At 39.2% G+C, this 13,626-nt stretch overlaps 2 protein-coding genes across 2 annotated transcripts; one reads left to right on the top strand and one right to left on the bottom strand.

The window, feature by feature from the left end:
* The first annotated feature begins 320 nt into the window (after nt 1-320).
* On the top strand, nt 321-1,578 carry LOC126598337 (uncharacterized). Its single transcript, XM_050264694.1, has 2 exons — nt 321-1,367; nt 1,472-1,578. The coding sequence occupies exons 1-2, from the start codon at nt 653-655 to the stop codon at nt 1,576-1,578; spliced, it is 822 nt and encodes a 273-aa protein (XP_050120651.1). The 5' UTR covers nt 321-652.
* An 8,259-nt stretch (nt 1,579-9,837) lies between these two features.
* On the bottom strand, nt 9,838-13,520 carry LOC126600627 (uncharacterized). Its single transcript, XM_050267224.1, has 9 exons — nt 12,985-13,520; nt 12,184-12,836; nt 11,712-11,926; nt 11,474-11,554; nt 11,159-11,245; nt 10,935-11,067; nt 10,756-10,827; nt 10,522-10,665; nt 9,838-10,221 (listed from the first exon to the last, which is right to left on the bottom strand). Exons 1-9 carry the CDS (start codon nt 13,437-13,439, stop codon nt 10,106-10,108), a joined length of 1,956 nt encoding a protein of 651 aa, XP_050123181.1. The 5' UTR covers nt 13,440-13,520; the 3' UTR covers nt 9,838-10,105.
* Between the last annotated feature and the right edge of the window lie 106 nt (nt 13,521-13,626).

Genomic DNA, 13,626 nt, shown 5'->3' with positions numbered 1-13,626 from the left:
TTTGTCAAACATGTTCTTTGACTTTGTGTAGAAATCTGAACCCTGATCTCTTGACAAATGGTCAATTGCTGCTTTTAAACATGCATGGAAATATGTAATTTAAGTGCAGTAGAAGCAAAACCACCTCGGATTCAATAAAGTTGTCAATGTTAAAAAATAAAACGGTAACAAAATTAAAATAAATATTAACAAAATAAACAAATTGAAATCCAGGTAAGAGAGAGGTTAGCATTGGTGCAGACAACTGAATAATGTTTTTATAAAAAAAAAAGAATAAAAAAGGTGGTTCTATACACTCACTCTCACTCACTGCCAGTCTATCTGCCAGTTTGGAAATAATTGTTTATTCCAATCAGTGCGGCCAAACACACCTCTGGCAGCATCTGTGACTCAACACATCTTGTGACTAAGATCTTCACTCACTCTCTCCCACCATCTTAAAAATTCCCTTCTCCCCCCAACTCTCCTTCCTGCAATTTGTTCGTCATCTTCCACTTCCGAAAGGCCGTTAAGTACGCCTCAGTTTCAAATCCTGGATCCGTCCCTGCTAATAAATGTTTAGCACAACTAACTTTTAAAATCCTGGATCTGTCCCTGGTTAAAAGTTCAGCGTCCTCTATTTTCAAATCCTGAATCCGTCCTGGTTGCGAAAATGCAAGACCACATTGGCATTCCTGCTTGCTTCTCATCAGGTGAGAAGTTAAGTGATGATGCTTCGGCTGTGACTAGGTCAGGCCACAGTGTGTGCATGTCAGTGTACAGAGCCAAGATAGCCGGTCAGAGCCGCTTGATCACGATCACATGGTGCAAAAACCTGCTCCTCCACGGCCTGTCGGTGTCCGTGGAGGGTCCGGATGGAGATCAAACCCAGCAGCACACTTGCAAAGTTGAACTCAAGCCGTGGTACTTCTGGAGGAAGCAAGGTTCCAAGCGCTTTGTGGTTGATGAGAAAGCAGTGGAAATCTTCTGGGACCTCAAGGCGGCGAAATTTAACGGCGGGACGGAGCCGAAATCGGAGTACTACGTGGCGGTTGTTTGTGACGAGGAAGTTGTTTTGGTTCTTGGTGATCTCAAAAAAGATGCTTATAGAAAAGCAGGTTTTAGACCTGCCCTGACTGATCCCACTTTGGTTTCCAAAAAGGAGCACATTTTTGGTAAGAAAAAGTTTTCCACAAAAGCTAAGTTTTATGAGAGAGGCAGATCGCATGAAATTGCAATTGAATGCAAAAACAGAGGTGGTGGCGGCGGCGGTGGCAGCGGGAGCATTGGGAGTGGAAGTACCCTTAATGGGGTGGAGCCAGAGTTGGAGATTAGGGTTGATGGGCATTTGGTGGTTCATGTGAAGCATCTTCAATGGAAGTTTAGAGGTAATGAGTCCATTCACATCAACAAGTTGAGAATTGAGGTTTATTGGGATGTCCATGACTGGCTTTTTAGTCCTGGATTAAGGCATGCATTGTTTATTTTCAAGCCAAATTTGCCTGCTTCAAGTACATCTCTATCGCCATTGTCGAGAACCTCGTCGTCCTCACCGCCATTTTCGTCATTGGCATCAACTCCATTGTCATCTCAGACTAGTTCTGGGTCAGTAGAAGGGATTAATAACGCAACTTCTGCCGGTTCATCTGAGTTTTGCTTGTTTCTTTATGCCTGGAAAGTTGAATGAGAAACTATATCTATCCTTTGGTAGACTATCATCATCATCATCATCATCATCATCATCATCAGATGACATCCGTGATAATATTTTAAGTCAATCACGCACTATGACTGTTTATATGTATTAACTCTTTTACGTGACAATACGTGATTGGTTTAGATATTCACGTTGTTTCACCACCAGAAGAGAATGAGCTAGGGTGGCAAATGAAATGGGACATCAAGGAATGGGGACATCATGGGATGGTGAGGATGCAGATTGGATGGTGAGTTGGAAGATTGGATTGGAAAAAGAGGGGTTGGGACCCAAGAGGGAGGGTGGTTGGAGTTTAGTTACAGCTGGGATGAACAAATGGGCATGATTGGAGGAAGACAGATTGTATCACACAATACACATAAATGCTCAATAATTTGCCAATCTATAGAGGCATCTTTCCACCTCTTATATTTTTTTCCTCTTTCTTGATCTAATCTTTGATAATTGAGCAAATTTTTCCTACCAACATGTGCATATGGGAATGTGTTGTCATCCAAAGTTCTTTATATGAATATATATAACTTTATTTATTTGGCTTTTTCCCTTCCTTGCTTTTCATATTGTTTTTCGCTCAAGTAGGAGATTCTTTTGTATTTTAATTTTAGGGACGTTTTAATATATGCATCTTGTTTTTCAATTTCATTGATTAAACATTTGTTCTTTTTATGAATTTGATCATACATTTTTTTCTACAATTTTATTAAAGGTACGTTTGACTATATTGGCACATTTGATAATCCATACTATGGGTACATTTGATTTTATGGCACATTTGGCTTTCTAGTGCATTTTGTTTCTTGGTACATTTAGACTTTAAACGTACCAAAAGTAGGTACTTTTATTTTCAAATGTACTATAAGTTTTAAATACATTTTTTATATAACTATGCATAAAATTTTAACATATTAATGAAGTTTCTTTAAAAGTATTAATGTCTTTTTTTAATGAAGAAATTGACTAATTAAATATAATAACATAAATAAAAGTTTACTTTTTTTTTTTTTAACAAACAATAGTATTCACACTAAGCTCATTATGAAGCTTAGTTAACTCTCCTGCCCCTTTAGTGTATAGATAATATCATTTGTTAAAAAAAATAGTATCTACACTATGAGGGGTGAGAGAGTGGGCTAAACCTTATAATGAGATTGCCATAATAATATGGTCCAACTTCACCTTGACGAGAATTAAGCATAAGACTTCTCATTTAAAAGTGAGGAGGAATATTATTAGACGGTAGTGCTAAATATTTTTAATGAGAATGAGGAATTAATTAAATTTATATTTTTAATAAAGCTACGAATTTAAAATTTTTAGATTGTAGAAAATTAGTTGTTACCTAACTTAAGTAAATAGAAAAATACTGAGTTGGCAATTGATCAAAGCATCTTAATCAAATTTTGTAAAGAAACAAATGTTTAGTCTAAACAAGTTAGAAAAAAATATAGAAAATTAATTACTCCTTAATTTTATTCATACTCTCCTTAGTCTCACCTAATAAAAAAATTGACCTGATAAACTACGTTATCGAAATTTTTTAATAGTATTGTCCCCTTCTCATTGCAAAAACAAAGGAGAAATAGAAATGATCAATTTTTTGCTTTTTTACCAAAGAACTTATCAATGTTATCATTTCACTGCTTTTCATAGCATATGAAGGAACATATTCACCTCTCAAATGGCATCTACCAAATCAAGGAGCATATTCAGCAAACCAAAATTATGGCAAATACGGCTTGTCTTTTCACTAGTTCGAAGTAGGGATGGGTTGGAAAAACCGAAAACCGAAAAAAGCGAACCGAAACCAAAAATGTCCAAACAAAAAAAAACCGAACCGAAGTAAGAAAATCAAACCGAACCGAAAGTTATTCGTTCGGTTTCGGTTTCGGTGATTTAAAAACCAAACCGAGTTAAATATAATTAAGTTTATTTATTTATTTAATATTTGAGTGTTTATATTACAAGCTCAATTTAAGTTTAGACCCTAGTTTTAAGCTTTTATTTTAGGCCAACCATTAACCCACAATCCAAGTCCTTTTTCTTCTCCCACCCAACCCTCTTCTTTCTTCCATTTTTTTCTCCCCTTCCGACCCTTTGCTTTCTTCCTTTTTTTTCTCCCCACCCAACCCCCTCCCTGCATCTTCCTTGTCTTTGTTTCTTCTTGCATCCTCTTTCTCTTTCTCATTTTTTCTTTCTTTACTTTCTTTGAAATGGAAAATGTGACGACCCGTCCCTGATTTTACATTTTTATAAATTTTAAAAATAGTGATTTTACAAAAATGCCCTTAGAGGCAAAGATTTTGACATACGTTGGCCATGGTTAAGAGACATAAGACTCATTCATTAGGGTATTCTCGAAGTACTCGTCATTACGAACGCATGGGCGCAAGCGGAATCAAAATTGGAGTTATAACGAAAAAGTTATAAACAAGCAAAGTTAGGGGTGAAATTATCATTTGATAATAATCTGGATTTCTCTAGACAATTCTGAGGTGCCACGTGGAGGGCTTGGAGAGGAAGGAATGGGTACTGCCCAATCAGAAAACAAGGAAGGAGGGAAAGGAAAAGGAGAGAGAAACGGGGGAAAAGAGGAAACAAGTTCCTTCAACTAGCGTGACCCATGTAAACCGACCCATTTCTCCATATTTTCTGGTGGTTTTCCACCGGATTTCCCACGAATTGGATCAAGACACCACTCCCAATCATCGCCTAGTCCTTTCCTCTCCCATTTCCACCCAAATTTGGAAGGGATTTGGTTGTAAATTATCGAATAACCCCGCGGGGGTACCGTGAGACCCTTGCTCGGGATCCACCAATTGTGAAACTATCTCCTTCAATTACCACCACTAGAACACTCCCTAGAACCCAGGAACAAAGCCCAAGGGTTTGTGGAGGCGTCGGAGCGAGTATGGAAGTCAAATTGAAGGCCACCCTCTATAAGGTTTCCGACATATTTTTGTGGAATTGGGGCTTTTCCCGGCCAAATTGGCCTTAGTCACAAGTATGAAAGTTGCTCCGTTCATTGAGATATTCATTTTTGTAAATTTTGGTAATTTTTGGAAATAGTTGGATTTTCCGACGAGTTGGGGCTGCCGACCGCCACCCACAGCGGTGTGTGGCAAGAGGGCCGTCAATGCTATTTTTAGGTTAAATTAGATGCCTTAAGTTCAATTTTGATAATTGTATGACAAAGTTTGATTGTTAGACCCTAAATTCTCAATAATACGTTAATGGGTCCTTATATGAATTGACGATCCGACCGTTGAATCATCATAAAACTTTAATAGGTTATTATTTGTAATATTTGAGGAATTTAAGAACTTACGGATTGGGAATCCAACATATGGATCTTCCTGAATTGGATTTATAATTTCATAAAAACGTTAACCGTCACTTGGTTTTGGCAATTGACAGAGATCCAACCGTTGGATCATTCTGAAACTTTAGTGTGTTATTCTATAAACATAATGTGTATCTTTGAAAGTTACGAATCAGAAATCCAAGTCGATCTCTCGGATCGAGTTACGTAGGGTTGTGGATAATGTTGCATGATGCTGCGGAGGCCTAGGTAAGCTACAGGTGAGTACATTATGATGTTAGTGGTTATGATGTATATGGTTATGTTTGGATGCACGTAGAGCCCATTGTCCTGCACCCCAATGTTAGTGCTCCACCCGTGGCCAGGGCCTAGCTTTCACGTGATCGTTCACCTCCCGCACCACATGCTCACTTTGGATCCAAGGCTACCAGCCTGTCGTACATACCACATTAGGTGGTTACGACTCATAGGTGACTTGCGATAATTCGCACAGCCTTCACGTATTTGTAGCACTCGAACGTACTTATTTACACCAGTCTGTCGTACAGATCACATTCGTGTGCAGGTTTAGAGTCGTACATGTCACATTAGGTGACTTCAGCTGGATTGATAAGCAGTAGGTTCAGCCGTACAAGTCACGTTAGGTGACTCCGGCTGACATATCATTTTATGTTGATTTATTTCACCTGGCTTACATATTTATTGTTGCGATAGTTGGCATGGCATATACTTTGTTTCCATTGCTTTCGAGAATGATTTCTATATACATATGTAGTACTATTTTTTGAGAAATTTACGGGTTTTACGGTGAGGAGTTATTATATTTCTAAAGAGAAAGATGTTTTCAAAAACTTTGTTTTTGCCCACTCACATTTTCTGTTTTGCGCCCCTCCACGTTTTAGCTACTGAAGGTTCGTATCGATGAGGAATCTTGGCGAATCTTAGTATAAGTGGCTACCTCTAAGGGTATGATCTTTACCCACACTACTGTACTTTACTTATGCTCTGACGACACATGTGAAGAGGGTACATACCCGCTCACTAGCGAACTCTGGTATTTAGGCACTTTTAGGTTTAAATTTACTCACATTTTCCATATAACTACACTTTATGTCTTCGTCACCTTCCAAGTGTCAGCCAACACAGCTTGATTCAGAGTCCTAATGGACATTCGGGGTTTGGTGTGTCAGAAAAACTGTAAGTAAAGTTGTAGAGCATAGACCAATTTTCAAATTTTAAAAAAAAGTCTTATAAAAAAACCGAACCGAACCGAACCGAAACTGAGTCGAAAAAAACCAAACCAAAATTAAACTGAACCGAATAAAAAACAAAAAAAAATTGAACCAAATCAAAATTTCGGTTTGGTTTCGGTTTTGTCAAAAAACCGAATTAATTGAAACCGAACCCACCCTTAGTTCGAAGAAACAAGATAGTCACAAATCTTAGGGCTAATTTGGTATCTTATTAAAGAAAATTCATCATTTCTCAAAACAATTATTAAGAACATCTCTTGAAAACAATTTTCTTTAAGACTAAAAAACTTGTTTGATATGAGATTAAAAAAATTTAAACCTTAAAACTTAAACTAGACAAAGATATCCAAAGAGATGGATCGCAGTGGAGGGAGAAAGAGAAGAGATGATGGAAGAAAGTAAGGGAAGATCGGAGGAGAGAGAAAGAATAGGAGATTAGATGAGAGAGAAAGAAGAGAAACGATGAAAGGATATAGAGAGAATGGGAGATTTTTCAGTGTGACCGTCACACGGGGTGGTACATCACATGTCATGACATAAATAGTGAGATATGTGTGTCAAAAAGTTAATAACTTAAAAAATATAATTTTTCACTGCTTACATAAAAACACGTGGTGTACCACCTGTGTTCTTGTCACAATTAAAAATTTCTCTAGAGAGAAGAGATGGGATTGGAGGAGAGAGAAAGAAGATGAAAAAAATAGAAGAAGGAAAGAGAGATTTAGAGTGAGAGGGGAGGAGAGAGAGAAAAGAAATGAGTGGGTTTTTAGTTTAAAAATTTTAGGGTAAATTACACAAAACTACCTTAACTATTTGTCTCACGACACTTTCATACCTCATCTTTTTAAAATGACAATGTCATACCTCATCTTACGAATTTGTGCCAATGCCATACCTCTATCAGTTTTTCTGTTAATTTCTCTGTTAAGTGCTGACGTGCTACAATTTTTAATAATTAAAAATTAAAAAATTACTTATTTTTTTATATATTAAATCTCTCTCTTTCTCTCCACCCCATTCTCTCTCGCCTCTTTCTCTTCTTTGCATCCCCAAAATCCCTTCCCACCAGTCCCCCCAGCCTCTTCCCACCCGTCCCTCCCCAACCATCATCCACCACCCTCTTTCTCCCCTCAGCTCTCTCGCATTTCCCTCTCTTCTCCATCGTAGTCTCCTTCCTCCCCACTTCTCTCTCTCACCGTGCCTAGAACCCCCAAACCCACCTGGGTTTTTTCATCCGCCATCCTCTTTCCTCCCGTATTCTCTCTCCATTTCTCCCTTTCATGTTGCAACAGCAGCCTCATCGACCCCGACCTTGACAGTTCTCCCTTTCTCCCCTTCTCCTTAACAGCTTCGGAGACTGTAAACGACGATGGATCGGCCATGGGCAATGAAGTGGGAAAGGGAAGCGGGTCGGAGCTTGCAGGTAGATCCGAGAAATGAGGGCGGATGAAAAAATCCAGGAGGGTTTAGGGGGTTCTGGGCACGGCGAGAGAGATAAGTGGGGAGCAAGTAGACTTCGGGTGGGTTAGGGGTGGATTAGGGGTGGATCCTCCATACTTGCCCAGAGAGAGAGAAGAGAGAGAGGCAGAAGAGAGAGAAAGAGAGAGCAAAGAGAGAAGGTGGTGGAGGAAGGTTGGGGGATGGGTGGGAAAGGGTCGAGGGGGGGGTTGGGTGGAAAGGGGTTTTGGGGATGCCAAGAAGAGAGAGATGCGAGAGAGAAGGGAGAAAGAGAAGAGAGATAAAGAGATTTAATATAAAAAAAATAATTTTTAATTTTTTTAATTTTTAATTAGGGTAAAAGACTGTTTACTACCCTTATGTTTTGTGGTTTTCAACATTTAGTACCTCAAGTTTTTTTCGTCTCAGAGTCATACCTAAAGTGTAAATTTTGGGACTGTCTCATACATTCGTTAGTCGAACTGTTAAGTCTCTCGTTAACTGTGACGTGGTGCCCATGTGGACAATGACTGGGCGCCACGTGGAAATTAAAAAAAAATATATATATAAACCTTCATCTTTCCCAGATTCGGAGGAATAAGAAGAAGAAGAAGGGGAAGGAAAAGGAAGAAGAAGGAAGAAAAAGAAGAAGGGGAAGGAAGAAGGAGGAAAGAAGAAGGAGAAGAAGGGGGAAGAAGAAAAAAAAAAGTTGCAGATTCAGAGGAAGAAGAAGAAGAAGGAAGAAGAAGAAAAGAAAAAACCGAATCTGCAACCCAGATTCGGAGGAAGAAGAAAAAGAGGAAGGAAGAAGGAGGAGGGAGAAGAAAGAAGAAAAAAAAAACCGAATATGCAACCCAGAAGAGGAAGAAGAAGAAGAAGAAGAAGAAGAAGGGGAAAGAAGATAAAAAAAAAAAAAAAGACTTTCATCTTCCCCAGATTCGGAGGAAGAAGAAGAAGAAGAAGGAGAAGGAAGGGGAAGGAAGAAGGAGAAAAAGGAGGAAGAAGAAAAAAAAAAGTTGCAGATTCAGAGGAAGAAGAAGAAGGAAAAAAAAACCGAATCTGCAACCTAGACTCGGAAGAAGAAGAAGAAGAAGAAGAAGAAGATTAAAAAAAAAAAAAAAAACCTTCATCTTCCCCAGATTTGGAGGAAGAGGAAGGAAGAAGGAGGAAGAAGATTAAAAAAAAAAAAAAAACCTTCATCTTCCCCAGATTTGGAGGAAGAAGAAGAAGAAGAAGAAGGAAGAATGGAGGAAGAAGAAGAAGAAGAAGAAGGAAGAAGGAAGAAGGAGGAAGGAAGAAGGAGGAGGAAGAAGAAAAGAAAAAAGTTGCAGATTCGGAGGAAGAAGAAGAAGAAGAAAAAAGAAAAAAAAACATGGATGACACGTGGCACCCAGCCATTGTCCACATGGGTGCCGCGTCACAATTAACGGCATATTTAACAGTTTGACTAACGGATGTATGAGACTGTCCCAAAATTTACACTTTAGGTATGACTCTGAGACGAAAAAAAACTTGATGTACTAAATGTTGAAAACCATGAAACATAAGAGTAGTAAACAGTCTTTTACCCTTTTAATTATTAAAAATTGTAGCCACGTCAGCACTTAACGGAGAAATTAACAGAAAAACTGACAGAAGTATGACATTGGCACAAATTCGTAAAATGAGGTATTACATTGTCATTTTAAAAATATAAGGTATGAAAGTGTCGTGAGACCAATAGTTGAGGTAGTTTTATGTAATTTACCCAAACTTTTAAAAACTCATTTTTGGTGTTTTAGAGAATGAGCTATATTTTTAAGTTAGTTTTGAGTTCAATTTAAAAAATAGTCATACCAACCAAATTTTTAATGCCTAAAATTGGAAAAGTGTTTTTGAGTTAAAAAAATTGGATTCAAGTAGAGTATTAAATAGACCCTTAATGGTTTCCTCACACTTATTTTCTTTTCATGTATTCCTTTAAGTTCTTTTAGCATATGGATTGAATAAATAAAAAATATATATTTGGACAAAAGAAAAGTGCAAACAGAAAAACGAGTGTGTGAAAACACTATCCAATTCAAAATGCATGTCGGCATCATCGTGTACAAGAACAATAGTGAGAGTTCAAAAACGCTGCTGCATGAGAAAGGTTTTACCATAGCAGATACAAAACTTTTACCAACTTCAACCGTTACTGTCTGAGACAAAAGCACTAATCCATTACTAAATTTATGTGTAGTAGTTTCAGTTCTTCCTCTTCCAAAAACGAAACAGCAAACAATTTCGTTGAACGAAAATTGCGTCCGTTTGACAAAACTAGCAGATATCTAGGAAATTATTTCCCTTTTGTTTCTTGTAAGGAGATCAAATTGAGAATCTCTCTTCTATATCAATTTACAGTTTAACAGATATTGGTCCTCACTTTGGTCCAAAACCAAACCACTGTGCCAGGAAGAACTTATTCTTTTTTCGGGAGGCATCAGGTGCTGCTTTTGCAGGTGAAGGGGCTTTGAGAGGCGAAGAACTTGGTTTAACTACAACAGAAAAGATGTGAAAGATTTAGGGATAAAGGAAATGTAATAAAACTTTCGAAAGTATTGTAAAATTATCAATAGATTATACACAGGTCCGTTTGGAACTGTGATTACGTTGGAAGCACTTGTACTCACCAACGTTTATGCTGGGAATGACACATCAAAACTTTTATTATGAAACCAAGTGCTCAAAACTTTTATCAAATCTATCATTATGAAACCAATTGCTTTTTGGAAAGTACTTTTGATAGTTAGAAGTGTTTTTGATAGCTAGAAAAGCGGTTTTAACTGCAATCTAACCTAATTTTGGTGAAACCCCCTTTGCATTTCTTGCATCGTTAGGACTCTTGTCTGAGTTTTGGATGGTGGGTTGGTTGCGGGAAATAGAGGTTGATTTTCGCTCGGAAACCTTCTGCTCCACAAGTTCTCTGCTCTCACCCCCACCTGAAATCGTCACAAGTAGAGCTAAAGGCTGTCAAGGGTCATAACCCTAATGTGCAACCATAGGTATAGTCACAAAAATAGTAAGTTTACTTTCATTAGGAGGCTTCCCATAATTTTTCCGCAAAGCTTCAAGAAAGGAATCATCTCTTTGGTCCTGTGTCACTGATAGAGATAACCAAAAGAAAATTGGAGTCTTACATTTACTAGACATGTACAAGAAACACATTCTCGTCGATGATCTAGAGAGCGAAAACAAAAGGCGTACTTACATTGATCAAAAAGTGAATTCCGGTAATTGGAGGCTAAGCCAACGAGTAGCAACTGAACTGCCTCGGCGTCTCTTGTCATGGACAGTTGAAGGGACGGCTTCAAATTTTGAGTGTCTAACAAAATACCTGCAAGCTGCAACAGTGGAAGTCACTGAAAATCCTAATCCAAGTTCAAACAAAAGAATTAAAAGCGTTTTTTGACGACTAAAAGTTTTGTGATTTACCAAAAGTTTCTTCAGCAAAGGGCTTTCAAGTAGATCATAGGCATCTTCACAGTAATTATCTGTCAGAATGGTGCATTGAGATCCAACCTAATAAAGAAAGATGCACAATACACACCTGTATTAGTTCACGTCTTGTGTCTAAGTGAAGTTTTGCTAGAAAATAGAGCTGAAAGTACACTAAACATACAATATAATATTAAAAAACACTAAACCATGGTTTATATACAGCTTATTGTAAGTCTTGTATCGCCGGATTCTATTCTTTACTCAAAATTTGTAACCGCACAATCTACCTAACATGTATGTTCCAATTACCTCGCCATTGTTTGTCAGAACATCTTGTCCGACCACAAGAATGTTTAATTTCCCGGCCATCATTAGACTCTCCAAGTCCACCTGAAACCAAATTGGATATTTGTTGTGTGCATATATATATATATATATATATATAGAGAGAGAGAGAGAGAGAGAGAGAGAGAGAGAGAGTGCATTGCAAAAGAAGATGTACACACACACACACACACACATTATACATATAAAGGAATTGAAGTACCTCATCGGCAAAGAGCAATGAGGTGGCATCAAGGCCAACATGGTGAAATAGCCAAGCAGCCTCTCTTTGTTTCCACATCCTCCCTCTCTTCACATTCATCACTGGAACCACCACATACTCCTCTTCCTCCCCATTCCCTTTGCTCTTACTTTCCTTCTTCACCCTGTTCTCAAGCAACCATGCATAACATACTGCTGCTACCATTGTACTTGTACCTACATTTCCAATTTTATCAATATGGTGACATCTCATTAGACTTCTAATTAAAGATTTGCGATATTAATTTGTAAACAAATATATAATATGAGCAGTTCACAAAGCATTTTTTATTTTATCGCAAGGAACTGTAGACCATATTAGTTAATTGAAACGATAATTTACGTAGCAAGTATGGTTACTATTGTACCACTCCTACTGCGATTTAGAAATGTGATTTCTTTAGCATGATTTATTGAAACTTGAAATAGCTTACTATTCGAGGTGTCCGAAAGTACGATTTTAGCCTTGGAATTAACTTGGCCATCCAAGACTTTCTCAACCCTAGTCCTTTGCACTTTGAGAAACCTATTAAGGTCAAAGTCTTGGGCTTGGGCTTCATTTTGGGCTGCATCATTAGGCCATCCAATTACATTGGGCCTTGAGATACTCTTCTCAATGGAACAAGTAGACGACGATATGGACCTACGATGGGCCGACGGGACAAGATTTTTAGGCGGAGAGAGCACATGGGCGTCAGGCAACGGTGTTGGGCTTTGGAATGTCCGTCGAGAAGGGATCGGGATCCCATGCGGTCGAGGAGAGGAGGGATCGTTTTGGAACCGCGACCTGCGGCTCACCGGTTGACGGGGAACGATAGTTTGGGCTGCAGGCTCAGGATTGGGTTGTTGGGCCTGAGGGGGATTGGATTGTTGGGCCTGAGGGGGATTGGGTTGTTGGGCCCGAGGGGGATTGGAGTTGGGCTTGAGGATGTTGGAAAACCATTTATGCACCGCAGAAGCCGGCGAAATTTCCGCTTGAGACGCTGGTGATGTGGGCGAGTCAGGGGGCGGCACGTCAGACTTGTTTCGGGAGTGCTTGGCTGACTTGGATAGAATCTCGCCACTAAAACTCTCCGCCGCGCGGTACCTGTTTACGCCAAAACAAGGTATAGTTTGAATTTTCACTTTCGATCATATGATCGTCTTCATTCTTTTTGACAAATACGATATTCTAAATTATTATAATCTACAAAAAGATAAATTTGAACTTCGATATAAGAGGACAAACACACTACCTTCTGGCGGACCTAGACATTGCGTCCCGCCGATCTAGGGCGGAAGAGAGCGACAATCTTGGGTTAACTTGACCCTGTGGACCTGCTGCGAACCGTGGTGAGCCAGCAGTGAGTCGAGAGGGCGAGTCACTCCGAGTCGGGGACGAGGCAACAATACGCCTCGCCTCTTGTAACCACTCCTGAGTCATTTTGCTAGTAGGCGTAGTGGGTGTGGTGGATCTGGGGCTGTCATCATCTTCGTCGTCCGTGTCGTTTCCAGTCAGGTTATACGACTTGTTCTCGACCTTCACGGTGCCGAAGAACATGTCGTTCATGAAGTCCGTGAGGTCCGCCACTTGTTGGGGTTTATTACGGCGGACCTCTGCGGCAACCGGTTGTTGCTGCTTAATATCGTGCTGCATGGCTAAAAGCGGCCCCCCGTTTCTGGTTTCTCTGCCGAATCTTCTCCTTTCCATGGCTGTTAATTTCTCAGCTCGGAGTCGTCTCTCTTGTGTTTGGAGTTGGAGATTTGTATATAAATATGGAATGTTTTCGTTGGATTGGACATGGAGAGAGTACCAAGGAAAGTTTGAACGTTTTGGCCGGCTTTTTCCGGTCACTGTCTCTTGCTTTGTATTTGTGGGGCGTGTATAATATGTATGC

The sequence above is a fragment of the Malus sylvestris genome, chromosome 14 (assembly GCF_916048215.2).
Source record: "Malus sylvestris chromosome 14, drMalSylv7.2, whole genome shotgun sequence".
Classification (NCBI taxonomy): domain Eukaryota; kingdom Viridiplantae; phylum Streptophyta; class Magnoliopsida; order Rosales; family Rosaceae; genus Malus; species Malus sylvestris.
The sequence above is the reverse complement of the archived record's forward strand: the minus strand, read 5'-3'. Positions and strand labels throughout refer to the sequence as shown.

Excerpts from the sequence above, each read along its gene's own strand:
- LOC126600627 (XM_050267224.1), bottom strand. The coding sequence starts at position 13,439 with ATGGAAAGGAGAAGATTCGGCAGAGAAACCAGAAACGGGGGGCCGCTT. Across the intron at positions 11,068-11,158 it reads CTTTGCTGAAGAAACTTTTG|CTTGCAGGTATTTTGTTAGA; the intron begins GTAAATCACAAA and ends CCACTGTTGCAG. Across the intron at positions 10,222-10,521 it reads GGGGGTTTCACCAAAATTAG|TTAAACCAAGTTCTTCGCCT; the intron begins GTTAGATTGCAG and ends TTTCTGTTGTAG.
- LOC126598337 (XM_050264694.1), top strand. The coding sequence starts at position 653 with ATGCAAGACCACATTGGCATTCCTGCTTGCTTCTCATCAGGTGAGAAG. Across the intron at positions 1,368-1,471 it reads TCTTCAATGGAAGTTTAGAG|CCAAATTTGCCTGCTTCAAG; the intron begins GTAATGAGTCCA and ends TTTATTTTCAAG.